This window comes from Eschrichtius robustus, chromosome 10 (genome assembly GCF_028021215.1).
Source record: "Eschrichtius robustus isolate mEscRob2 chromosome 10, mEscRob2.pri, whole genome shotgun sequence".
Lineage (NCBI taxonomy): Eukaryota > Metazoa > Chordata > Mammalia > Artiodactyla > Eschrichtiidae > Eschrichtius > Eschrichtius robustus.
In genome coordinates, this window is record NC_090833.1 from 15,350,980 (window position 1) to 15,378,964 (window position 27,985).

At 40.8% G+C, this 27,985-nt stretch overlaps 1 protein-coding gene across 1 annotated transcript in view; it reads left to right on the plus strand.

Moving 5' to 3' along the window:
* The window catches only part of BRINP1 (BMP/retinoic acid inducible neural specific 1), a 124,080-nt gene that overhangs the window by 47,121 nt on the left and 48,974 nt on the right, over nucleotides 1-27,985 (plus strand). Inside the window, exons 2-4 of the mRNA XM_068553157.1 lie at nucleotides 10,900-11,090; nucleotides 19,485-19,654; nucleotides 22,968-23,073. Of these exons, the coding sequence (XP_068409258.1) occupies nucleotides 10,900-11,090; nucleotides 19,485-19,654; nucleotides 22,968-23,073 (467 nt within the window). The remainder of the gene's footprint in view (nucleotides 1-10,899; nucleotides 11,091-19,484; nucleotides 19,655-22,967; nucleotides 23,074-27,985) is intronic.

The following is a 27,985-nucleotide window of genomic DNA, read 5'->3' on the forward strand; positions in this document are numbered from 1 at the left end:
AGCGTGTTTATTTTCTTAACTCAGGTGTGATCCGGGCATTTTTAAGAAAATCAGTTCCTTCTAATTTGTATGTAAATAATGACTTTGTTATTTAGGCTTTAAAGGAGATTCAAGCAGGCTGTGTGGGAAACATCCTCATTTTCTAATTTTCTTTTGCCCAATGTTTTTAAAATATTTTTAGGGCAAAGGAATTTTTAGAAACACACAGAATTTAATGATCTATCTATCTCTATTGAGTAGCTCAATCTATAAATCTTTGATCTGGCATTTTTTATTATTTCCTTAAAATACATTATTTGACTGGCCAGCTCAATGGGTTAAATCAGGATCAGCCAACTTTTTCTGTATAGGGCCAGATAGTACATATTTTATACTTCATGGGCGCTATGGTCTCTGTTGCAACTATTAAATCCTGAGATTATAGCACAGAAGCAGCCATAGATAATACGTAAACAAATGAGTGAGACTGTGTTCCAATAAAAATTTATTTCCACAACAGTCAGAGGGACAAAATTGGTCTGTGGGCCATAGTTCGTCGACCCCTGAGTTAAATCATTCTTAAGAACTTTGATACATTTAAGTAAAGGATGGCTTTAGACCCCCAATTCCTAGTATAAGACCAGAAATTCAGTGAATGTGTGTTGATTGGATTGAAGAAAAAGGTATTTCTTAATGAGTTTAAAGCAGGGACAGGAAAGCTTTCTCTATAGGGAAACAGAAGAAGGACCTAGCTGGGAATGCGGATTTTGGGGAGGCTCTCAGATGGCAGCATACTTGCTAATCCTAAAATATTTTAACGAGAAAAAAATTGGCAATTAAATGCAATACTGCTTTGTGGGGAAGAAGTTTGCTCGTTTTTCTCCTAGAAAGATGTGCTATGGCAGAGGGAAATGAGCAGAGGTCTGCATGTGCAAGACTTGGATTTTAAAACCAGCTACTGATAGCTGTGTGTCCCTGGGAAAATGATCTCCCCTCTCAGAGTTTCCATATTTCCATCTAAAGATCAAAGGCAATACCAAGATGTTCTCTGTGGTCCCTTGGAGCTCTCAAATTTTGTGATCTGAAAAAGAAAATTCATCTAACTGCAGTGTTTAATGGGATTTATGATAATTGGAAAATAATTGCTGCTCCAAACATTTATTAATCTATATTTAGTTATGACTCATGCTTTCACAATAGATGTTTTGGAAATAAGCAGAGAGACAAATCGAGTAAACAGAATTTTAAATATTTTATTTATATGCAGTTTGTGTAATCCCTAGAGCCCATGGGCATATTAAGATCATTTAAAATATCCATTAAAAGTTATGTGTTATGAGACAAACTCCCCTTTTAGAATGCCTTGCCAAAGGATAAATAACTCACATTTATTGAGTAGCTACTACTGCCAGATTAATTGCATTCATTATGCTTAATCCTTCCAGTAACCCTGCAAGGTAAGTACTAGGATTCCTATTGTACTGATAAAGAAAGCTCAGAGAGGCTGAGCAATCTGCAAAGGATCACTCAGCTAAAGAGTGGCTTTATGCTGGGATTCAAAGCCAGGCCTTTCTGGCTGTAAACTCTGAGCTCCTCCCACACTGCCACAGTGTCAGGAAAGGACCTGTTTTGTGCCGCTTTTTCAGGTACTCAGTGGATCATTTGCTTTTTCTCGGTATGCCATATTTCGTTCTTCTGCAGAGCGTCGCGGGTGCTCCCGACAAGGCAGGTTGGGACAGTTAACACCTGCCCTCCACTGGCCTGGTGACGCCAGAGTGGGCAGAGGATGAGGGGGCAGGAAGAAGCAGGGAAGAGCCCAGGCAGAGAATCATGGAAGCTGAGTTTCTGTCCCAGCTCTGACATGGATTTGTCATGTGGTCTTCACTGCCCTGGACCTCAGTTTCCCCCACTTGTGATGGGGATGGGAATGCCCCCCATTTCCAGGTTATCGAGAGGATAATGTATATGATGACAGAGATTTGTAAAGGACCAAGTGCAGTACAGACCCCACAGTGTTGAGATAATGGGATGGGACAGCAGATCAGGATAGAGGACACTGAACCTGAGATCAGGAACCCAGATTTTAGTCCCTCTTGCCATCAAAGGTTCTGAGGCCTTGGGCAAGTCCATTTCTCTCTCTGAGTCTCAATTTCCTCATTTGTGAGAAGACAGCAACGTCCTTGGATGGTTGTTCCAAAACCCTTTCATCCTCATTCTGATGTTTTGGATTCTGTATGGCAGCGAGGTAGCTCAGGTGACTGAGGGTATCTAAGGAAACTCTGTCTGCTCCGAGTAAAATAAAGCAAGAACATTCTAAGCTGCTTTCCCCATGATGAATTCCCATAACCCCCATGGTGGTCCCTGTCCTCAGTAACAGTGCTCCACGAAGAATCCCACTTGCTTTTCTGGAGATGGTCCATTTCTATCAAAGCTGGGCCATTCAAGTGTGCTTGTTGTGTTTCTATGTTTCCCTTTCAAGTTTCCACTCAACGAGAAGCATGTAGCCCAGTTCCAGGATGCTTACCCTGGATTAGTTGCCCCCATTTCTCTGAACTTTATTCCCATAGGAGCCTTCAGAACTGCTACTAGGGTTAGTAGAAAAAAAAAAAAAAGGCCATTACTTAAATGAACACACTTTGGAAAATAGAAAGACTTATATACAAATTGTAAGCAAAGATTATTTTCTCTATAGTTAAGTCGGTGCCTTTACTTGTAATTAAAACAGCACTATTCATAATCACATTTTCAGAGACAGCTCTTTTTGGTTGTTTGTTCGTTTATTTGTTTTCTGCTTTTCCTCTCCTTACCCTTCTAGAGCTAGATTACCCTGGAGAACCACTTGGATGCTGGGATTCCTCAGCTGCTTTCTCACTTATGTTCTGAGGCATGGAGACAGGCAGGGGATTTGTTGAGGACACCGTACTTGTTAAGATGCATCATTTCCACTTCACATGTGCCCTTGGGCTCACCTTTCCCTGAGCTGGCTGGGGAACATGTGGGGAGAGGCTGGGAACAGCAGGCAAGAGAAATGCTCTCTCTCTCTCTCTCTCTCTCTCTCTCTCTCTCAGCTCAATGACTTCACCTCCTCAGTCCCCTCCTCTATGATTTCCCTTGTTCATCTATGGGGATAATTTTCTGCTAACAATAATGGAAGTGGTCCCAGATCCTCCTCAGCCCCCAGCCCCAGACATTCAGAGGCTTATTTTTATTTCACTTCCAAATAAATGCAACCAACGGAATAAGCCACCCAGGAATAAACAAATGCAAACATCCTGTAACCTTAATCAGTTATGCTTTCGGCAAACATTTATTGAGGATACAATGTCTATAAAATATTCTAAAATGTATCCTTGGATTAAGTCAGATCACTATAGTGCTTCCTGTTTAAACAGTAATGTTTGTCTCTCATGGAGTTGCATTACCAAGTGGTGCTTCATCATATGCATTAGGCTACATTGAGCCAATCAAACATTGTCGGTGAGGACATTCCCCACCGGCATCAACTACATCCATCTCTTTATGAGAAACCATAGGAGATGTTTGTATCTTATCGTAGCATCCAGGAACTCTGTATCTCCAACAACTTTGAACAACAGCTGCTCTGTTTTCTTCTTGATTGTGTGGCTCTTTGGTCTGTGATTCCCTTTTTCCTTTGGCTGCAAGGAAGCTCAGAGACATTTGTTGTCCACTTCTATCAAGTGTTCAGGACTTTACAGGATTGCTTTTGCATGCTAATTTTAACTCCAAATTCATTTTGTTTTCCTCCCTTTATTTTTCCATTGTTCTATTTTTTGAAGTCTATACAATAGGTGTGTTTTTGAAAACCACCCCCAGTTGGTTCTGCTGTGCAATCAGATTCAGTTAAAAAAAAAAAAAAAGCTGCAAAACTTGTTTCATAAAGAAGAGTAAAGCAACCCTTCACTTCCTTAGAGGTAATTAGTAACTTTGATTATCTAGAAAACAATGGAGGAAACTCACATTTATCCAGCACTTACTAAGGACCCAACACTACTGGAGATGTTCTCCTCATAACCCTGAGAAGTAGAAATTGTGATCCCCCGTTTTACACATGACAAAACAAAAGCAAACATTTTAAGGAATAATAATATCATTATAACTGTGCCCTATGCAAATAATAATAATAATATTAAATATCATCATCATCATCATATTAAATAATATATATTATTAATATATATTAATATATAGATATAATAATAATATTAAATATAGATATAATAATAATAATAAATAATAATAATAAATATCAACAACAACTTACAATTGTCCATACCCTGTTGCAGTTTACAAAGAGGTTTTCTAACCATTATTTCATTTAACTCTCAGAACAATCTGGGAGACGCATGTTTTTAGTCTTCATCACATATATGAGGAGATAGAATAGGAGGAAGTTTATAAACTGTCAGTCCATTTCTTAAAGGCAGTCAGTACTTTTATCATACTTCACGGGAATCAGAAATCAAATCCCTCCACAAAAGTTCTACCTACTGATAGCTTTAAAAAGAGCAGGATTGTTTCCTCTAGTCTTCTACCCACCATCCATCATCCACTATTCCCCACCTTCCCATTGGATCCCCTCCTATGACCATGACAACAATGGTAATATTGATAATAAATTTAACACTACCTTTATTCAGGGTTTTTATGTTCTAGATACCGTGCTCCATGATTTAATATAAACCTAAACCCTCTAAGGTAGATATGCTTCCCCTAGATTACATCTACATTTTTTTGGAGTATAAGCAAACTCATCATGATTTCACAGCTAATTGATGGCAGGGTCAGGTTTTAACCCAAGATTTCTATCTCCGGGGCCCTGGCTGAGAGATACAAAGCTGAAGATCATCTAATTCTATCAGCTTATTTCCCAGGAGAGTAAACACACACCTTCACAAGGGCACAGAGCCAGTTCTCCTACCTGTCTCACAATCTTTTCTTCTTCAGTGCAACCCCATTCTCCATGTGTCATTGAGTGTGTGTGTGTGTCTAGGAAACAGAGGGTTAGCAAAGGGGACAAGAGAGTATTACTATAAAAGCAATGCTCTGAAATGAGAGCCTTGGGCTTGTGGTTTTCTCTGTACCCTCATCCTAAATCCTGTGACCCTGGATCCACTCTCCATCCATCCTCTGCTTCTGTCTTCACCCACCCTCCCACCCTCTGCTCCCCTAGTGGGATGGGCCTTGCTGCAGCCACCCCATGCCTTCCATCCAGGATCCTTTTTTAATCTCAGTCTAATTGGTTTGCCCGCCCTGCTGGGATGCTTAATTGGGCATAAACATATCCTATGCCATTGTGAGTTCTGCCTTCTCCTCCAAGGGGAATTTGCTTGTTCTGTGGGCTCAGAAGGAAAGATATATTTTATGTTGTGCTCAATTCACTGAGAACTTACATAAAATTGTTCCTGGGTCAGCAGAGCAGTTAGACAACATGAAAAGCAGGCTTCTTCTCTCTTTTATTTTCTTTTACTATTTTTTTAAGGTGGCATGTTGCAGTGGAAAGGGCACTGCACCTGGAGTCAAAAGCCCTAGGCTCTGATTTCAGCCCTGCCAATCATTTTGCTGTGCGATCTTGGGAAAATAAGTTAATGTCTTTGAAATTCAGTTTTGCCATCTATGAACAGAGTGGGTTGGATTGGATGACTTCTATGAAAGGAGTCATAGTGATGCTTTTAGAACAGGAGTCATACTCACCATGGGCCAAATCAGGCCTGAAACCTGCTTTTATAAACAAAGTTTTATTGGAACACAGCCACACTCATTCATTTATTGTCTGTGGCTACTCACACTACAAGGACAGAGTTGAGTAGCTGTAACAGGTACCTTATGGCTGCAAAGCTTAAAATATTATCTGGCCCTTTACAGAAAAAGATTGCCTACTCCTCTTTTAGAACATAAATCAGATGGTGTCATTACTCAAAACCTTCTTTTGACTTTCCATATTACTTAGAATTTAAAAATAAGTCTTTACCAAATCTAGAATGGCCTTTTGAGATTGGTGCCAACTCCATCCCATGTTTTGATGTTATTTTTTTTCTTTTTGCCCTTCCTTTCATAACATCTCTTCTACTCATCTACTTATCTCATCCTGCCTCCTTGGTCTTCCCCAAACCTGGCAAACATATTCTTACCTCAGGACATTTGCACCTGCTGTTCCTTCTTCCTAGATTACTCTTCCACCAGGTGGCTGCATGGTCTCTTCCTTATTTCCTTCAAGTCTCCTTAAATGTCATCAAATTAGGAAGGCGTTTTCTGACCACCTATATAGAACTACGCCCTCACCCCACCCCAGGGCATCCCTACCTCCTTCCTCTGCTTTATTTATCTTCATAGCACTTCTCTCCTTCTGAAATGTTACACATTTGTCCTTTTATTATATGTCCACTCTCACGAGAATGTAAGCTCCTTGATAGCAAGACTTTTATCTAGTTTGTTTATTGCTGTATACTCAGATCTGGAAAAATAATAAGCATTCAGATTTTGAAAGCATAAATGAACTGTTTTAGTTCTAATGTTGTTTAAATCTACTTCTGAATAGATCTAGGTGCTGTGAAGACTTTTTACTGAAGAGAATAAAATTGTAGAATCTTGTGGCTATTACAGTATTAGCTCCAACATTCTCATGATCGTCACAGAGTCACATAGACTCATTTTTAGAACATTTTTAGTCTGGACTGTTGGCCATTAAGAACAGAGTTTATAGATAGAAATCTAATAACACAGTTCAACACACAAGACCCTTCATCGTGTGGTCCCTGACAACCTCTCTATCTTTACCTCTTATCATTTATATATCACATGCACTCAATACACATGAATACTGCACACACACACACACATCCCTTTCTCTCCAACTGTCTTATTCTTTCTTATTTTTCTCCATGTTTGCGCGTGGAGCTCATTCTTCCTGAAATATCCTTCCCCTATCTTTGTCTGGCCAAATGCTATGCTCTCGTCAAGATTCTACTGGTACAGAAGAATTTTTTGACATCCCCGCTCCCACCCCAGCTGCTCCTCCAGACTAGGTCAGGGATCCTCCTGTCTGATTCCTCTGTGACTAAGATGACTGTTGCAAATAGCACACCATTCGGTAAGATGGAAATTCCTTAGGATCGGGAGCTGTCTGTGGTGCTGAACAGGCAGTGCCTGGCAGAGTCAGCACTTCATAATAACATCCCTCAGTTACTGAGCTTTTCCCAAGTGCCCAGCACTGTGCTCAGTGGGTCACATGCATCCCCTTACTTAGGCCTTGCATCCATCCTGTGAGGCAGGAACCGGGAACCCAGCACTGGCTTCCTCCTTAGTTTTTTCAAGGAAGCAACACAGATGGCAGGCCCTGGGTGTATAGCTAGTGAACATCAGAAAGAATGTGGAGGCTGTTTAAAAAAACAAAAAAAAGAAAGAAAGAAAAAGGAATTAAGTCATGGGCTTATAGTTTGATGGTGGAGGTGGTATTGTTCCTTTGTGTCAGTACTGGTTTTACTATGGTTTTTATAGTCTACTTTTCAATATCTACATTAAAAATGTGATTTAAGAGTCGGGATACAAGTTCTCTACTCCCAGTTCTACCACTAATGAGCTGTGTGACTTTTGACATGTTACTTAACCTCTCTGAGTGTAATGCATGTCAGTTTTGAGGAATGTAGACATATTCACATGAAAAAAACAGTAACCCAAGGTTGTAAGCTATAAATAAATGTTATATATTTCTATATGTACATATCTATCTCTCTCTATATATCCCTGTATATAACATAACTATAATTTATAACATAATAGTATAGAACTATATGTCTATTATGCTGAAATATGTGTATGTTTCTATGCATATATACATATATTTCTTTTTCATAACTACACTTACATAGCTTTGTAAATTTCAGGGATAAGCTGATGAGGAAACACTCTTTCCTCAGAAGTATCTAATGATTCTCATTGCCTTTTATTGGTCATCTAATGCTGAGTAACAAATTACCCCACAAGTTAGTAGCTTAATATAACACTATGTATTATCTCAAAATTTCTGTGGGTAGGGAATCTGGCTGTGGCTCAGTGGGGTGCCCTTGCTCTTGCCATGCTATTGTCATTTGAAGGTTCCACTGGGAAGGGTCTGCTTCCCAGCTCATGCACATAGTTACTGTTAGAACTCAGTCCCTTGTGTGGTCTCAGTTCCTCAGAAGCTATTGGCCAGAGGCTTCCCTCAGCTCCTCCCGGTATAGATCTCTCAACAGTGCATCTCTCAACATGGCAGCAAGAGCAAGACAAAGACAAAGAGAGACAGAGAGAGAGACGGAGGGGAGGGGCAAAATGGAAGTTGCCATATTTTGGGGTTATGGGTTGTTGTTTTATTTTAATTTTATTGAAGTATAGTTGATTTACAATGTTGTGTTAATTTCTGCTGTACAGCAAAGTGACTCAGTTATAGATATAGATATTCTTTTCCATTATGGTTTATCACAGGATATTGAATATATCAGTAGTTCCCTGTGCTCTACAGTAGGACCTTGCTGTTTATCCATCCTATACATACTAGTTTGCATCTGCTCATCCCAAACTCCCAGTCCCTCCCTCCCCCACACCCCCTTCTTGGCAACCACAAGCCTGTTCTCTATGTCTGTGAGTCTGTTTCTGTTTCATAGATATATTCTTTTGTGCCGTATTTTAGATTCCATATATAAGTGATATCATCTGGTATTTGTCTTTTTCTTTCTGACTTACTTCACTTAATATGATAATCTCTAGGTCCATCCATGTTGCTGCAAGTGGCATTATTTCATTCTTTTTTATGGCTGAGTAAGAAGTAAACTAATCACAAAACTATTTTGTAACCTAATCACAAAACTAACATGCTATCACCTCCAAATTCTGTCCATTAGAAGCAAATCACTGGGTCCTGTCCAGCCCGTACTAAAGGGGAGGAGATTAAACAGGGTGTGAACCTCAGGGAGCAGTAATCTTGGGGAGTTGTGTCACCAGCTACCTCACCTATAAGATTCCCCTCAGCTGGCTCTCGCATTCCCCACTGTCTCCTCATGTCTGGTCACCCCACTTGCTCCATTTTGTCCCCTTTCACACACTTTCCCTCCTGTTCAGCTCTTCCCATAATGTGTTATGTATCCCCCTCTCACTCACTCTGCTCCTGCCCTTTCATCCATGTGGATTGTTGGGTTTTGTTTAAATGTTAAACAACATTTCTGTTTCTTTAAATCACATGTGAACTTCAAAACTATAGTTAAGATATGACCTCGCTGAAGCTTCCCCTAGAGACCTCAGAAGTCTGTGTTCCTTCTTCTGCATCCTGTCGTCTTTGGTTTACAATAAGCTGGACATGTCTTGCCTTTCCTGCCAGACGATGAGCTTCTGAGACTGGGATGTGTCCACTTCCCTCCTGTACACATGATATTCTGCATTTAGTAGGTGCCCTGCAAGGTTCACTGAGTGCAGTTGATTGACTTAATACATATCTAAGATGTGCAGAGTACTGAGATTTTATTTAGAATTCAAACTATGTTATGAATTATGGACAGAGATTTCTTAAGCAGCCACAGACTATAAGCTCTGAGGCTTGGAAATGCATTCCAATTTGAAAGCTTTTTCTTCAGACACAGTTTTCTCTGCATCAGGGGTCAGACTCCACCACTGAATTACCGAGACATATTCCAGCCTGATTCCCACCCTGTTCTGCTTCTTCTTGCTCTGTGCCCCTTCCTTTATTCATCTCTCTCATCTGTGGCAGGAGTGAGAGACCTTTTCATTAAACTCTCGTTCCCATCATTTATCTGGGCTGACCTTACAGGCCTCTTGGCTAGTCTGTTTTTCTCAAGGGACCTGGAGCTTGTAACTCAGACAGGTTGGAGAGCTGGTTGTTTCAGGGGGAGCTCCATCTTTGGTAGGAGCAGAGGTCATTATTAAAGCAAAAACAACCTGAACCAAGGCCCTTTAAATGTCTACTTGTATTTGGTTTGCGTTCTCCTCATTCATTACACATGAACCTTTAATGATTTATATATCTGTGAATGTGTGAGGAAATAAAAGTTATAAAACTCTCACATTGGATTAGTGCCTGGCATTTTCCAATGGTGTTTTCACACCCTATGTTTCATGTAATCCGGGCACCAGCAATAGGAAATAGATAATATTAATTGGATTTTATAAATAAGGAAATGTAGATCCAGAGAAGTGACATCCTCTGCCCAAGATCACACCACGTAGTTTACAAGAGGCAGAGCGAGACCCTGAGTTTAGACTCCCAAGTTCAATGTTCTTCTGTCTTGATTTTCTCTGTCATTAGTGAAGGGAAGAGTGTAAATTCCCTTACATGATCAGAACAAAGCTTAATTTCTTCCAAACAGTATTTGCTCAGTGAATGCATGTGAAAATTTGGAGTGAAACTGAGTTCTGGACTAATTATTGGGTTGTGGAATTGTCTTAGAACAGGTTTCAAGTTGCATTGTGCCTTACGTCTTGTCCATTGGTACACAGCCTTCCTTCCTTTTATTCTTTTGCTTATTTATTCATCCAGCTAGCATACTTGTGTCTCCCACCATGTAACATGTACCGTGTACCTAAGAAGATCCCATCTCTCTGGTTTCATTCACAGTCTAGTGAGGGGGATGAATAAGCAACTAGATGACAATGATTTTTGTATCTCTGCTGATCTGTAAGCATCATGAGAACATGACTGCATCTGTCTGGTTCACTGCAGTATCCCAGTGATGAGAACAGTACCCAAAACTTAGATCTAAACTGAGGGCTCCAGATCTAAGTATCAGTTCACAAATATGAAAAATAGTTGTGGGCACTCTCTCACCTAAGGATAGATGCCTGGATGGGATGGTTGGGTGGACTTTGGCTTGGGGTAGAGGTGGTAAGTGGAAAGTCTCACTCATCTCTCCTGCCCAGGGAGTTTGCCCGTTGGAAGGTGAGGAACACAGCCATTGAGAGGAGAGACCTGGTCCGTCATCCAGTGCCCCTCATGCCGGAGTTTCAAAGGAGCATCCGCCTGCTTGGCAGGAGACCCACCACTCAGCAGTTCATCGATACCATCATCAAAAAGTACGGCACCCACCTCCTCATCTCCGCTACCTTGGGAGGTAGGTCAACAGCCACTGGGCCATAGTCCTGTCATGACTTTGAGTCCGAGATGGAGAGGACAGTGGGATGGCCTAGGATCAAAGCCATCTTAACGTCTCCGCCGTCGTATGTCACTCAAAAGTATATGTTGCCAGATAAGCCACATTGTCTTGGTTGATTCCGTTCTCTGGGACAGTCTAACTTGAGAGTTTACTAACTTTTGTGTAAATATGGCTTCACCTTGGAATTAGCTCAATTCGTTGGGAATGTTTAATCGTATTATTATATTAGTTCCTTTGGAATGCAGTCTAATCTGGGGAAATAACTTCAGATGACGTTTAGAGAAGTGCCTTTGTTTATTGAAGTCTGCTTTAGGGATTGATAACTTGAGGTTATATCTTTTTACAAATGGGATATCATTTGTATCTTATATGGGTTTGGAGTAGATTAGTAGGAAAGCAGACTAATTGCTCCACCCTGCTCAGCTTTACCCATCCCTCCCCGTCATGTCCAGTTCATCTTTAAGGGAGTGAAGATAAGAGGCGAGGATAAACGGAAGGAAAGAAATGCAAAGAAAATGGGAAATGGTAGAGACTAGTGCACTTAGATGCTATGGACCTTGCCCGCATGCATCATTTTATATAATGAGCTACAATCCTTTGGCCATCAGTTTTCTGCCACAATGACTAAGTCCACTGAATTTTGAGAAAGCCCGTTTGGTGGTGGAGCACCATGCCACCTGCTCAGAGAGCTGCAAAGTTATGTATTTAGATAAGGCCCATGTCAGCTGAACAAGATTGTTGTACTGACAAAGGCAGGTGGGTAGACTGAGGCATGCTTATAACAAGTGATCTTTTTTAGAGGAGGGTGAGTGCTACAAGCTGGAACAGTCAGTATAAACTTCCTGGAGGAAGTGGCAGTTTAGCTCAGTAGGAGTTGGCTGGGTAGAGGAGGGTGGTGGAGCTTTCTAGGTATGCATTTCAAGGAAGACCAATGATGTGGAGAATTTGGATGGAGAAATTGGTTGGGCAAATTCATTCATTCATTCGTATCCACTACTTAGCTACTCCTATTACACTTTCTTGAGTATTTGCTCATAGCAGGCATTGTACATAGTCTTTAGTCCTCAAAAATGGCAAGTTACTGTGCTCCGCAACAAGAGAGGCCACGATAGTGATAGGCCCGCGCACTGCGATGAAGAGTGGCCCCCGCTTGCCACAACTAGAGAAAGCCCTCGCACAGAAACGAAGACCCAACACAGCCATAAATAAATAAATAAATAAAGAGGATGCATTTCAAATAGTAAAAAAAAAAAAAAATGGCAAGTTAAGTTATATTATCTCCATTTTATAGATAAGGAAGCTGAGACTTACAAGAAGTATAGCTAATAAGTGACAAAAATAAGTTTTTAACTTAGGGTTTTCTGTCCACAAAGCCTGCATTATTTTTTTGACCCAACATCTGTCATCTCTTTAACCAACTCACTCACCTGCCAACCCACCCAATCCAACAACCAACCAGCCAGCATGTATTCTTTAACATTTGAGTGTTAAATCATGTAGTATAAATTCTACTCTATTGTAAAGTGAAAATGAAATCACTTCTACACTGAGTGTGGCATTAACCTGTACCCTTTTCTTTAAATTTCCCCCATCTCCCATTTCACTTGAAAAAAACAATTATTGAGATCAATGCAGTGCTTCCATTAGGAACTGTGCTCTGTCCAAGTCCCCGGAAGTCCCAAATAACAGACTTTTCTTTTGCAGTGAAATATATTTTTAATTTCTCTGAGGCAAGGTGGTGAATTATTCACAGAGCCTTGGTCCTCTCCTGTTTTTACAGCACAATATTTTAAAATATGCAAAGCTTTGGACTGAGTTCCGGTATTGGACAGCAAGCCCTAAATGTTCCCTGAATCCTCAACATGGGTGATGGTGGGGGATTTACTGTTGATGGACACAGCGTGGCAGCAACCCAGCAACTGTGTGAGGTCCTTCTTACATCATCACTTCATTCACTCATTTGTGGAAAAGTATTTCTTAAGAGCCTTCCCATGCAATGGGAGAGAATGGAGGCGGAAGGTTGTAGGGCATGCAAAGGCAGGCTCTGGAGTTTGATTGCCTGTTTCTCACCAGTTTTGGGTCACCTTGGCAGGTTACTCAATACTTTCAGCCTTGGTTTCCTCTTTTATGAATAGAGATAATACTAATACTTCATGCATATTGTGAAGATTAAGTAAAATGATGCATTGAAAGTGCTTAGTGCAGTGTTTGGCACCTAACAAATCATTGCTATTGTTGTTCTAGCTATTATTATTATTATTGTTTTTATTATAACTATTGTTATTGTTATCATTTAGTGAGACTAAAAAAATTGGGGGACTTGGGATTAAAACCCATTCCTACCACTCACTAGATGAATGGAAGACATTGAGAAATTCACTTTCCTGTCTGGCTATCAGTTTTTCCATCTAAATATAAGGAGGTGCAGAGAATTGTATTCACTGTATTTTTTCCTAAGGAGAACACCATATTCACTTAGAGGAAATGCTTTGATAAGCTGTTTGAGGTGTCAGGTGAGTTCCTGAGGGCGTGCTCAAACAACAAAAGATGATTCTTAAACTGTCACATAGAGGACAAGTAAATGCGTTTAGGGAAGAGGAAGGAAGCGGAGTGAGAAGGAGGAAGTGGAGCTGGCAGGAGGGCTGACATCTAAGACATTTCCATGGGACCCTCACTCTTGGGGTGAAATCTGTTAAACTCAAAATAATTGGTATGAGTGATTTTTTTATGGATGGTGGTAAAGGGAAAAAATTGGGGTCTGGAATGACACACATAAATACAGGGATAGCAATTTCCCTTAGTCCCTCTGAAGATCATATTTTGGATTAAAGGAAACACCTTGGAGGTGGGTGTCTGTGTGATATATACAACTAAGCTTGCACACATGCATGGGAACGCATGTCTCCCTGCACAGATGGATGTGCACAGACGCCTGCCTATGCTTGCGTGAAAGTTAATCTATATGCAGACATACATACATATGCAGTGCACACACGCATACATCTTACACCCATGTATATGGGTACAATGTACACATATGCGTATATGTAAGTTTGCACATGTATGTGAATGTATGTATATTGCATGAATGTCTGTTGATGTGTGAACACTCACGTTTTTGTGCTTGTGTAAATGTATGTTTGTGTGTATACTCATTCCCCACCCTGTATTTTGGGAGAGCTCCCCTTGGCTAAGAGGAAGGCTAAGAATAAAGTCACAGGGGCTCAGAAGGAAAGGATGAGGGATGCCCCAGAGGCCTGAAATCCAGACATCCCCTTCCTTCTTCTGGGAACAGTGTCCCCAGGTGACTCAAAAGATAAGATGATTGACTCGCCCCCGCATCCCCCATTTCCTATGTGTCCCACTTTGTTCCCCTCCGAAAGAAGTGCTACAGAGAGTGAGACAAAGCCCCCAGAGACAGAAAGATTGAGGAAAGGGGTGAAGAGGCAATTTGCAGGAATGCCCAAATGGGAAAGCGACTCTAAACAGAATGTTCTCTTAATAAACAAGAAATTAAGTCTTAATAATGCAGCAAGAAGCCCATTAACCCCTCTTGATCTAAGGTTTGCTTCTGCCAGTTCTCAGTCCGGAGGGAACTGGGCTGTTTCACCTTCTCTTTCACAGGCCCCTTGGCGAGCCTGAGCTGACACTTGTAATATTTATATCCTCTGCTTCCTGGCTCTAACTTCTAGCATATATTCACTTATTTAATCATTTACCTCTCCACCCACCTATCTATTCACCTATTCATTTAATCATCTATCTCCCCATCCATCCATCTATCCACCAAATGATAACTGAACATTTGCTCTTTGTCTGACCTGGGAAAAGCATTGGGAACGTTATAAAGAAGAATCAGAGTCCTTCCTGCCCCAGGCCACCACTCACCACACCTGGAACTCAATGTCTAATTGTATATAAAGTCGTTTTTAAGCCAAATCTATTCAGGTTGCTGCAGAGTCCAAAGGATGGACAATCGTGTCCTCCTGCATAACTGGCGAAGACTTTATGGGAAGGTGCAAATATGAGTTTTTTATTCTGAACTCAACTTGAGTCTAGGCATGTGGAACCCAGAGATTAATTTTGAAAATGATGAATCCTCTTACTGGAAGATTTCAGTCAATCAACAAACACCGTAGAGTTGGACCACTTCCACATTTATCCATTTACCCACACATACCCTGATCATTTGTTAAGCACATAATATATGCCCATATTGTGCTAGGCAAAGACAGTGAAATGACGAAAGACTCCTACATACTCACTGACTTCACAGTGCTTCTCCTCTAGTAAAAGAGAGAGGCTATTAAACAAGAAATCACCAGGAAATGTGACAGGTAACATATTGGAGAAATAAAAGAGATCGTGGGAGCAGGTGGTTAGAGTTCTTACTTTAGTTTAAGTAAACAGTGGGGGATTCAGGGAAGGCTACCCAGAGGAGGTGTCTTAAGTGACACCTGAGGGATGAGTAGAAGTTAGCCAGGAGAAAAACAGAAAAGCAGAGTCCCAACCATGAAAGAAAATAGGGCACACTTGTGCAGGATAGAGCACAGCTAGAGAGCGGCACGGGATGCAGCTGGAGAGACCAGATCATCAGTGTCTTGGGTCCCACATTATCCACAGGGATGCAGGCACCCTCTTCCAGGCTGCATGCCACTCCATGCATCCCTCTACTTCACTGTTCATCTGGTGTGTGTATGGAAATGATCCCTTTATGTCTCTGTCTCCCTAGACCAGTGTTGTCCAATAGAAATATAATGTGAGCCACAAATGTTGAGTCACATATGCCATTTAAAATTTTCTTCAACCACATTTTTAAGAGTGAAAAGAAAAAGAGGAGAATCAATTTAACAATATATTTTATCTAACATAATATATCCAAAATATTATCATTTCAACATGTAGCGAATAAGCTATTAATGATATTTTAATTTCTTTTTTCCATTACAGTTCTGTTTTTATTTTTAATTAAAGTATAGTTGATTTACAATATTGTGTTAGTTTTGTACAACAAAGTGATTCAGTTATATATACATTTTTTTTCAGATTCTTTTCCATTATATTCAATAGGTTATTAAAAGATATTGAATATTGTTCCCTGTGTTATACAGTAAATCCTTATTGCTTATCTATTTTACGTACAGTAATTTGTATCTGTTAATCCCATACTCCTAATTTATCCCTCCCCCGCCTTCCCTTTGGTAACCATCAGTTTGTTTTCTATCTGTGAGTCTGTTTTGTACATAGATTCATTTGTATTATTTTTTAGAATCCACATATAAGTGATATCATATAATATTTGTCTTTCTCTGTCTGACTTACTTCACTTAGTATGATAATCTCTAGGTCCATCAGTGTTGCTGCAAATGGCACTATTTCATTCTTTTTTATGGCTTGGTTTTATGTTTGGTTTAAGAAGATCTTATACCACATCTTCTTAAACCAAACATCTGTTGATGGGTGTTTGAGTTGTTTCCATGTCTTGGCTGTTGTGAATAGTGCTGCTATGAATATTGGGGTGTATGGATCTTTTCGAATTAGAGATTTCTCTGGATATATGCCCAGGAGTGGGATTGCTGGATCATATGGCAACTCTATTTTTAGTTTTTTAAGGACCCACCATTCTGTTTTCCATAGTGGCTACATCAGTTTACATTGCCAGCAACAATGTAGGAGGGTTCCATTTTCTCCCAACCCTCTCCAGCATTTATTAATTAATGAGATATTTTACTTTGTTCTTTTACATTTTCCAGATCTTGGAACTCTGCTGTGTAACTTACAGGTACAGTGCATCTCAGTTTGGACCAGCTGCATTGCACATGCTCAGTAGCCACACTTGGCCAGTGGTTCCTGTACTGGACAGCATGCATGTAGTCACTGGGTGACTCTAAGAATGGGGACACTGTCTTATTCATTTGTCACCCAGTGCCTGCCAAAGTGCTCAGAACACACAGAATACCCAGTGCATGCGTGCTGAGCTAAACGTAATGGACACACTAGAGCATGATGGAGGGAGGTGATGACAGCTCTCTCGGGGGGAGGGTGTAGCTGGGGAAACCTCGCCAGTAAGGTGATGGCCAGCCGAGCAGGCTCTGAAGAGTGTATAGGAGATGCCAGGTCAAGGACACAGGGCAGTAAGAGGAGGTGATGTTTGAATTGGTCCCAAAATGCTGGATAGGGTTTCAATAGTCAACCATTTAGGGGAGGGACAGAATGGTATTCCAAGCAGAATAAAAAAGAGTCTGAGGAAAGCCTGAGAGGAATTGGCAAGAATAAACCATGGAGGCAGAAGGAATGGTTTGGCTGGAACACAGGGAGGGAGACAGGGCTGAAAAGACAGGCTGGAGGCTGTACGTGGAGAACTCTGAATGACAATGAAACCACTTTCTAGAAGCAGTCATGGAGGGGTCCGAGGCAGAGGAATTAGCCTAGGGATCAGGACTTTGCCCACGTCCTAGGATAACCACTGTTCTTTCGAAAGTAAATTGTTTTTTCCATTCAACTCAAAAATCATCAGCATTCTAAAGAAATTTCAGTTATCTTAGATATCAGGCTTTTGTCCTCAGAAAGTATCGGTAATGTTTGTTCTCTGACTATCCTGTTGTACTGGGTTGACTAGAAGTAAGGATAAGTCTCATATGATTGATATTTTGTGGTAATCGAATAACGGTGGTTAACCCTTCCTCAGGGCTTACTATGTGCCAGGCAGGGCTCAGGTGCTTTATGTCATTAACGGATTCAATCCTATGACAACCCTAGGAGGTAAGTACAGTTAGTACTCCCCAGTTTCACACATGAAGAAACTGCAGCGTAGAGCAGCATTCCCAGCCTTTTTGGCACCAGGGACTGGTTTCGTTGAAGACAGTTTTTCCACGGATGGGGGCGGGGGGGATGGTTCAGGCGGTAACACGAGCGATGGGGAGCGATGGGAGTGGTGGGGAGCGGTGGGGAGCGACGGGGAGCGATGGGAGCGATGGGGAGCGATGGGGAGCGACGGGGAGCTCGCGGCCACTCGCCTCCTGCTGTGCGGCCTGGTTCCTAACAGGCCGCAGACCGCAGACCAGGGTTGGGGAGCCCTGGTGTAAAGAGTGCAGGTAACTCGTTCCCATAGCTAGTTCAAGTCCAGGCAGTCTAGTTCTAGAGACTGCTTTCTACTACTACTCCAGATGACTTTTGATTGCTCCAACAAACAGACACTGATATAAGGACTTTACGTGTGTTAATTAATTTATTCTTCTTAAGTATTCTATGCAGTAGGTGCTATTCTTCTCCTAATTTTGTTCATGAATAAACTGAGAATCAGAGAGGTTAAGAAATGTCCCCAAGTTCACAGTTAGTTGAGAGTGAAACCAGAGGTACAATGATCAGATCTATTTAGGTGGCATATCTGGAGCTTCCTTTATGAAGTTCTGGTGAAACATCTTGTTATCCAAAATGAAATGCACCATTAGTTAGTACTGTTAGTAATCTATGCATGTATTTCTAAGGAAAACTTCATGGTAAATTATATAAGGTTTTCTATTTCTCTCTCTCTCTCTGTCTGTCTCTTCCACCCTATGCCTAACTTTCATGTCATCTCCTCTCTCCCCAAGATGTAACTTAAGATATGTTTATTGAATGAATGAAAAAAATTGATGGATTAACTATTTACTATCTACTATATGCCAAACATTGGGCTTTATACAAGGGATACAGCAGTGGCTTATATAGACAGTGTCTGACTTCACAGGGCTGACAGTTTAGTTTTTCCTATCTATCTGTCTGTATCTGTGTTTAAACTATGTCGTATCTCTCTCTCTCTCTCTCTCCCTCTCTCTATCTATATCTCTATTTATCTATCCATTCATCCGTACATCCATCTGTCTTGGGAAGGGGTAGCAGAAGGAGAAAGAGAGAAAGGAAAGGAGGAAGGAACGAGGGAAGAAGAGAGGGGAGAAATGAGAGGAGGAATAGGTGGAATTGGATGATGTTGAGGAAACAGAGGAGGAGAAGAAAGGAATGGGAAGGGACCATCTACGGCAAGTCCATCATTTTACAGAAAAGGCTGAGCCTTGAAGAGAGGAAGTGAGTTGTGTTACGAGATGATGCTGGTGAGAACTATGAAGTGGATTAGTAAGAGCTGGACTTGACGACTAAGAGTCTTTTCATGATCTTCGTCCTGATGGAGCTTGGTGCTTACAGACACCTCTGGACTGTCTTGCTTTCATTGTGCTCTTGATTTTCAGAGGCAGAAGGAAATTTGGGCAAAATTAATGAGAGGTCTGAAGCTATTTTCGGCATCCAAGCCATGAAGGCTTTCTACCCATCCCAAAGCTCAACGGGCTGCCTGAGCTTCTTTCCTTTTCCGTGCAGGGGAGGAGGCCTTGACCATGTACATGGACAAAAGTCGCCTGGACAGGAAGTCAGGGAATGCCACTCAAAGTGTTGAAGCTCTGCACCAGCTGGCATCGTCCTACTTTGTCGACCGTGACGGCACCATGAGGAGGCTCCATGAGATCCAGATATCAACTGGAGCAATCAAGGTATGGTTTGAGGGTGGCTTCGGGTGGCAGGCTCTTAAGACAACAGCACTGCACAAAGGTAGTCTGCGAGTCAATGGGCAGATGAAATCCCTGGCTTCTGACCCAGGGAGCTAACAATGCCCCCCTGCCAACCACTCTGCCTGAGGTTGTCAAGTGCCCCGTAATATCCCGAGCGTTGTCATTAAGGTGACCACATGTACTGATTTCCTGGGGCAGCCCTGGCTGTAATCATGGCATAATTATCCATAGTACTTTCCTTCACTCTTTTTTTTTTTTTTTAACATCTTTATTGGAGTATAATTGCTTTACAATGCTGTGTTAGTTTCTGCTTTATAATAAAGTGAATCAGCTATACATATACATATATCCCCATACCTCCTCCGTCTTGCGTCTCCCTCCCACCCTCCCTATCCCACCCCTCTAGGTGGACACAAAGCACCGAGCTGATCTCCCTGTGCTATGCGGCTGCTTCCCACTAGCTAGCTATTTTACATTTGGTAGTGTATATGTGTCCATGACACTCTCTCACTTCGTCCCAGCTTACTCTCCTTCACTCTTAAAACTCTGTGTGCATGATTTCCAGCCTCCCTTTCTAGATGAAGAAACAGGCTACAGTGGGTAAATCATTTTTGAAAGGTCACAGAGCTCTCAAGAGTCAGATTATGCCTAGGTCAGTAATTGGTTAACACCTGTGTTTTTCATCCTCCCTCCCCATTTTACAGATGGGAACACTCAGGTCCAAGGGTTAGAGACTTCTGCTCAGGGTTACACACCTAGCCAGTACATTAACAGGGGCTAGAACTCTACTCTCTAGACCAGGGATCCACGAGTGTTTTTTGTAAAGGGTCAATAATAAATATTTTAAGATTTGCAGGTCATATGATCTGTATTAGTACAACTCAACTGTGCTGCTATAGCACAAAATCAGCCATACAATCAGTGTGTAAAAAATGGGCATGGCTGTGTTCCAATAAAACTTTATTTATAAATCAGGCAGTCTGTCATGTGCCGACCCATGCTCATCTACCCCAGCGCTGTCCAATAGACCCTTCCAAGATAATGGAGAGACTGTATCTGTGCTGGCTAAGACAGGAGCCACTAGTCATATGGGGTTATGGAGCATGTGACATGTGGCTACTTAGACACTAAATTTGTAAGGTTTTTTTTTTTTTAATTTATTTAAGTTTAAATAGCCACATTGGTAAGAGCAGCTGTGGACTTTCAGCTCAATGCCTTAGAGCACAGGTACTTAAAAAAATTCCACTTTAAATGCAGTAAATTCAAGGATTACCTTTATAAAGAGAATAAAGGAGGACATTTTTGATAAAAAAGGATTAGTTCTTTGGAGGGTTTCAATGAAGATTTTTTTGCATCTCAAAGTTTCTTAAACCAGATTATACCTGCATTTTACCTCTCATCATTCAGTCTATTTTCTCTTCCTGAGCATCTTTCTTCGGAATAAAATGCAGACCTAGTCTTATACCAAGACTTTAAAAGGTATCTCTAGGGAAAAAGTGTGTGTGTGTGAAGGGATGAGGGGTTGCCGGGGAGTGTTGGTGGAAGTCAGGCAGATGAGTCAGAAACTGACCAAGGGAAGAGAAAAAATGTGGGAGGGGAGAGACTTGCTGAGGAGGGAGGGAGGAAGGGGAGAAATAAATCAGGTCAACAAAGAGCCAGCTTATCCGAGAAGGATTGCCTATATTGGGGGGGATTATGGTGTTAGGGAACTCAGCACAGAGAGATGGAGCTTGATGAAGCCATCGGAGTCTGAGTGAAGCAAAGGCCTGGTTTGCATTATCACCAAATGGTTCCCTCCACGCGGGATGGGATGCGGAATTGAGATATTGAAGCTCTGTCAGAAGGTAATCCTCTTTTGTGCATCCCGGAAGTGCAGTGTGCCTCCTTACGAGGAATTTCTTAGAGAAATTGCACACAGGCCACTCAAGAAGCCGTTCTTGCAATAGCACCATCCTCGACACTCAATCTGGCACTTGGATTTTTCTAGCCATTTCTTGACGCTACCTCAAGACCCAACTGGCTAGAATTGGTCTCCCTGCCAGCTTTGTCTAAGATGAGCAGCTGACCCAGGTGGGGAAGTTTTGCCCATGGTTTTCTCTTCCTGAGCATCTTTAGCAAGATGGATTGGTAGTTTTGAATCTCATTTAACAATAATGATGTCATTATTCTGTACACAAAAAAGAATAAATTATTTTTTAAAAGCAAAGCCTAATAACCTTCCATTTTTGTACTGTTTCCTAAGTGATAGATACTTCAAAAATATGATCCCTTTGCTGTTAGGGTGGGTAACAGTATTACTGACATTGTGTAGATGTGGAAATTGAGGCTTAGAAAGGGGAGTTAGTGATCCAAGGCTCTGCTGCTGGACAGGGGCAGAGCTGGCATTGGGAGATCTGTGTGACTAGTTCCCAAGTCATCATTCCTGACAACAGTCAGTGCTGTGTCCTTACAGCTGGATGCAAACCTCAAAACAAGCCTACAAGTGATTGTGTTAAATAATGGAAAGTAAGGGCTAAAGACATGAAGAAACCACTTTACATACTAAACCATTCACATTTCAAGGTTATCTTTTAGAATAGCTGTTTCCCTATTGTCCACCACCTCAATTATTTTAACACAGTGTTTTAGAAACACACCACCAGAGGACTGGGGTGACCGTTCTGCAGTGGAGCTGACTGTGCTCTTTGCTAATTTTTTTTTGGAAAATGGGAATAATTTTATTGTTCTTGCCTAATGATAATGCATATGTACTCATCGATAATGCACGTTACAATTTATAGAGACTCTGGTAATAAGATGTCAATTATTGAACATATGCCATGTGTCAGGTACTTAACACCCATCAGGTTTAGTCTCACCACCTTACTGGAAGGATTTACCAACTTCAGGCTGCAGGAGCTTAGAGAAGTGACTGCCTGAGGGCACACAGCAAATAAAGGGCCCAGCCAGGATTTAACACTGACTCTCCTAATTCCAAAGCCCATGCTTTTGAAATACACTATTGTGTTTCCACTTATTTTTAGTTCATGTAATACTTAAAATGGCTTTGGGCAGTGAGAACCAAGGATAGAACGTGGGCGTCCTGGCTCCAGTCTGCTAGATTGCCCTGCTATCCCGTTGTCTGCTTGGCAACAGTCAGGCATGGTCCTTGACACAGGCAAGGGGCTCAAGAAGTGGCCACTGGCTCAGGTCAGGCTTTCTCTGCTGCCTGAGCTCTGCTGGGGGCTGACTCTGCAGGATCTGTCCCAGACAAGGGCATCTGTCTCACATCTGTCGCCTTTGATGTCCCCTCCAGGTCACAGAGACACGCACTGGGCCCCTGGGCTGTAACAGCTATGACAATCTGGACTCTGTGAGTTCCGTCCTTCTGCAAAGCACGGAGAGCAAACTGCACCTTCAAGGTAGGATGTCAGTGGAAATGATGGGAACAGAGAGGGGGTGGGGAGAGAAGCCTGGGGGAGGAGGGATGAGAGGGTATCAGGAGGCATGATGTGGAGGGAGAATGAAAACTAAGATGAAAGGCAGAGAAACCAACAAAAAATAAAAATATGCAAATTAAGACAGTTATGATATGATGTCTTTTTAAAAATTTTAACATATATGGGACATTAAATTCATGGTTATTAATTAGTTTTCAGATATAAAGTATGGAAATGTGAGCTTTTTCTGCTTATTTGGATGAAAATGTCTAAACAGTGTTATTTATAGATGTTCCAGATCTAATATATATTAAAGTTTCATATCATAGCCTCTGAATTTCCTACATTATTGTGTTTGATTCTCAATGTATTTTGGCAGATATTATTTGAATTCCAAGAACTATAGGGCATTTTATAGAATTTTGGGTTCTATGTAAACTTCCTTCTCCTTATTAACAAATAAAAATAAATTATTAGTGGTCTTCAGTATATTCATACACCCATATGTATTTGTGTATATGTGTGTGTGCTTTTAGCAGAGTTTACAAATGAGAACATTCAATGCTGGCTGGAATATAGAAAGACAGATACTCTTAGGCATGGCTAGTGAAATTGCAACAATTCTAAGGATTAATTTGTTGAAATACATGCATATTTGTATTTGTTTATTATCTGTTATATGTCAGGCACATGTTATATGCTCCATATATACTCAAGACCTTGAAGAAAATATACTCTTTAAAATAGTCATTTTATCCTGATTCATTCATCATAAAGAGGAGGGGAGATTGTAGGGGGAAAAATGATAAGACTTTAAGTATAGATAGTGCTGTTTTAAAAAGCATAATTTATAATAGCAAAGAAAAAAACAATGTAAAGAGCTCAATTTTCCACATGAGGAGACTAAATGAATTACGTAGCATCCATACAACATAATATTAGGCAGGTGCTAAAATGTCGTTTATAAAGAATTTTCAAGATACATGAAAATGATTTACTATAATGTTAATTAAAAAGTGGATGGTTTCTGACTGAATGTATGGCATGATCTTAATGTAAAAGGATAAGGAAAAATAACATTGCAAGGAATTATGCGAGATGTTAAAAGAGGTTACTTCTGGATGATTAGGTTAGAGATGATTTATTTTAGTCTTCCAATTCCTTTTCTAACTTTTCTATAATGATCATGTATTAACTTTATAGTCATAAAAAATGGCATATGCTTTAACTTTGAGCGAACTAAGGATGTGACCTTTTAGAAAGGTATCTGATAAAGGTGATTCTGAATGTCAGTGGGAGGAAAGTTGGGTTGAGATTGGCAGGTCGAGCTAAACAGAGCCTAATATGACTTTTATATTCTGGTTCCTTGGCAACTCTTTGATTCATGCTCCTGTTATAGAAGATGGTTGGAAAGTGGTACAGAACAAGCTTGGTAGTGTCACTTGGGAGCAATGAATGAAAACCCATCAGGAAAATTCAGGCCAAGAGAGTGGTTTAGTGTTAAAACAAAAGCCAACAAAACAAAACCTCAAATACATGAAGAATAATCCTACACCCCTTTAGTAGACAAAAGAGTAGACTTGAGTTTGGTAATGCCTGATAAGAAATGAATAAGGAAGACAGACCTACCTTGGGTGCTCCAGGATTTTCAATATTAGCTCCTGGGATGCCTACAGTGAGCTTGTGGAGTGAGAGCAGGGCTTGAATCCAGGAAGTATGGCTCCGGTCTGTGTCTGATCACCCTGCTGTGCATGTAGGAGGTGAGTTATAATCAGAGTAAATTTAGTCAGGATGAACAGGATGTCACTAGGACTTTATTAAGATCTTAGGGCCATTTAGAAGCTGATTTACAGTGAAGCTAAGGAAGCTTAAGATCCAGGGCTCCCTCACCTTCTAAGTCCCTAAATTTTCTCATTCTACATATTCATGTTCACATGTAATTTTGAATTCCTTTTCTCATTAAGCACCTGTAGCCTAAGCCTCAGTCCTAAAACCCAGGTCTGCCATTGGTTACATTATTAGCAGTATGTTATTCACACAAAAGAAGGACATGACAGCTTTGTTCTGTTCTAGATTGGTCAGAGCACACCTGGAGGATTGGGTCCAAGTGTGGGCAACACATTTCAAGAGGGACATCAAGAAACTGAAGGGGAGAGTGTCTTATAGTACATAACTGATGAAGGAGGACTTGGAGCAAAAGGATGTATCTGTGGATACCTAAAGGGCTGTCTTGCAGAAAAGTTAGTCAAATTCAATAATATGGATAAAATGGGGCAAACCTGATCTACATGTAGGAAATTACAAGGATCCCAGGTTTAAACTAGATCTCAGTTTAAACTCAGTATAAAATAGATCTTCTAATGCACATTCATGTCCAATGTCCTGCTGAAGCATATAGTGACTCTCTTGTTATTAGGGTTATATGTTGGTGACGTTTGGTAGGGATGTTATAGAAACTATTTTTTTTTGAAAGGAAGTATTTATTTATTTATTTTACTTATGGCTGTGTTGGGTCTTCGCTTCTGCGCGAGGGCTTTCTCTAGCTGCGGCAAGCGGGGGCCACTCCTCATCGCGGTGTGCGGGCCTCTCATTATTGCGGCCTCTCTTGTTGCGGAGCACAGGCTCCAGAAGCGCAGGCTCAGTAGTTGTGGCTCACGGGCCCAGCTGCTCCGCGGCATGTGGGATCCTCCCAGACCAGGGCCTGAACCCGTGTTCCCTGCATTGGCAGGCAGATTCTCAACCACTGCGCCACCAGGGAAGCCCCTATAGAAACTATTTAATCATCATTCCACTGTGTTGGTGATGGAATTGATACTGATGCTTAGGAAGATGCTGAATCACCAGACCTTTATCGAGACTGACTATGTTCCAAATTCAGTGCTAGATCCTGGGCATATGAGCACAAATCAGTTCAACTCAATTCAGCAAATATTTTTCAAGAACTCATGTTGGCATTGAGCTCGGCACAGAAAACAGTGGTGAACAAGACAGACATACTTTTTGCCCCAAGGAAATATACACTCTATCAAAAAACATGGGTTTAGACAAATAATAATGTGCAATGAGTTTGGATGGAAAAGAACTGTGAGGGTTCTTTGATACCCAGTAGTATGGAGATTTCACCTACTGGAGAATCAGGGAAGTTTTCTTGATAAAAAGATGCACAGAATGAGACCTGAAGAGTGAAGAAGGGGGCAGGGACATAGCTACGGAGCAGAGTCCTAGTGAATGGCATTCAAGGAAATTGAAAAGATCTTAAGAGATTAAAGCAGAGATATCAATGGTGAGAAAGGCAAAATAATACGTCATATCCTAGAAGGCCTTTGTAGCACATTAAGGAGCTGAATATTAATTTGAGAGTAATGGGAACCATAAAAGGGTTTTAAAAAACAAAGTAGCTGGAAGAGATTAATGTTTTGGAAGATCACTCTGGCTACTGTGGGGTCAATTAATTAGAGAGGAGTAGTTTGGAGGTTGGTGACCGGTTAGTTAAGGGCTACTGCAGTATTCAAGGTGAGATGTCACAGACTGAAACCATGGAAGCAACAGTTGGGATGGAGAGAAACAGACCAATTTTGGAGTTACTTAGGAGGTGTCATTACCAGGATTTAGTGAAAAGACCATGAAAGATTTAGGTATTTGAGTGAATGGAGAGTGGGAATAAGATAGAGCCGACAGACAGGAAAATACATACGATTCAAGGTAGTGTATAATATAGTAGAGCTAGTAAAAGTAATGTGTACTATTACAGAGATGTGGAAAAGGAGGTAATCCATTCTATCTGTCTAGGTAGAGGAAACATAGAAAGGAGGAAAAATATTCTCCGGGTGGAAGGTAAAACAAAAAAAACTTCTTAAATATAAGACAGAAGAATATCTCATGACTTTTGGGTAGGCTGATATTTATTCAGTAGCATACATAAAGCACTAAGTAAAAGAAAAAGATTGATAAATTGGACTACTTTAAAATTAAGAATTTCTGTTTATCAGAAGATGCTATTCATAGAATGAAAAGGCAAGTTACAGACTGGAAGGCAATATTGGTGATAAATGTATCTGACAAAGAACTCATGTGTAAAATATGTAAATAACCTCTAAAACCAATAAGAGAAAGGCAGACAATCCGGACAGACAAGAAAATGGGTAAAAGGCATGAACAGGTGCTTCGCAAACAAGAATATCAAAATGGCTAATAAATATTTGAAACGGTGATTAACTTTACTAGTCCTCAGAAAATGTAAATTAAAACAGTGTCATAACACACCGATCAGTCTGGCTCATCTGAAAAATCTGACAGTATCAAGGAGTGACAATGTTGAACACTGGGAACTTACATGCATTGCTCCTGGGAGAATAAATTAGTACAACCACTTTGGGAAACTCTTTTTGGCAGCTTCTACTGAAAACTCAATATGTCCTCACCCTATGACCTAACAATTACAACTCCTAGGAATATGCCCAACAGAAATGTTACCTTTGTTCACCAAAAACCATGAATGTTCATAGGAGTTTTGTTCAAAATAGTCCTCCAAATGGAAATAGCCCCAAATGCCCATCAACAAAAAAATGGGTAAATAACTTATCATACATTCACATGATGGGCTACAATACAGAAATGAGAAAGAATCAACTACCCTTTCATGCAAAAATATAGAAGAATCTCATGAATGCAACATTAAATAACAGAAGCCAGACACGAAAGAGGAAATGCTGTATGATTCCATTCTTACACAGCTCAGAAACAGTAAAACAAATACATTGCTTTAGAATTCCAAAGAGCATTAACCTTTGTGGAGGAGGAATGGGGAAGTGACTGAAGAGAGATGAGAGAGGTTTCTGGAAGTCTTAGTAATGTTCTGTTTCTTGATCGCAGTAGCCACACATGGATGTGTTTA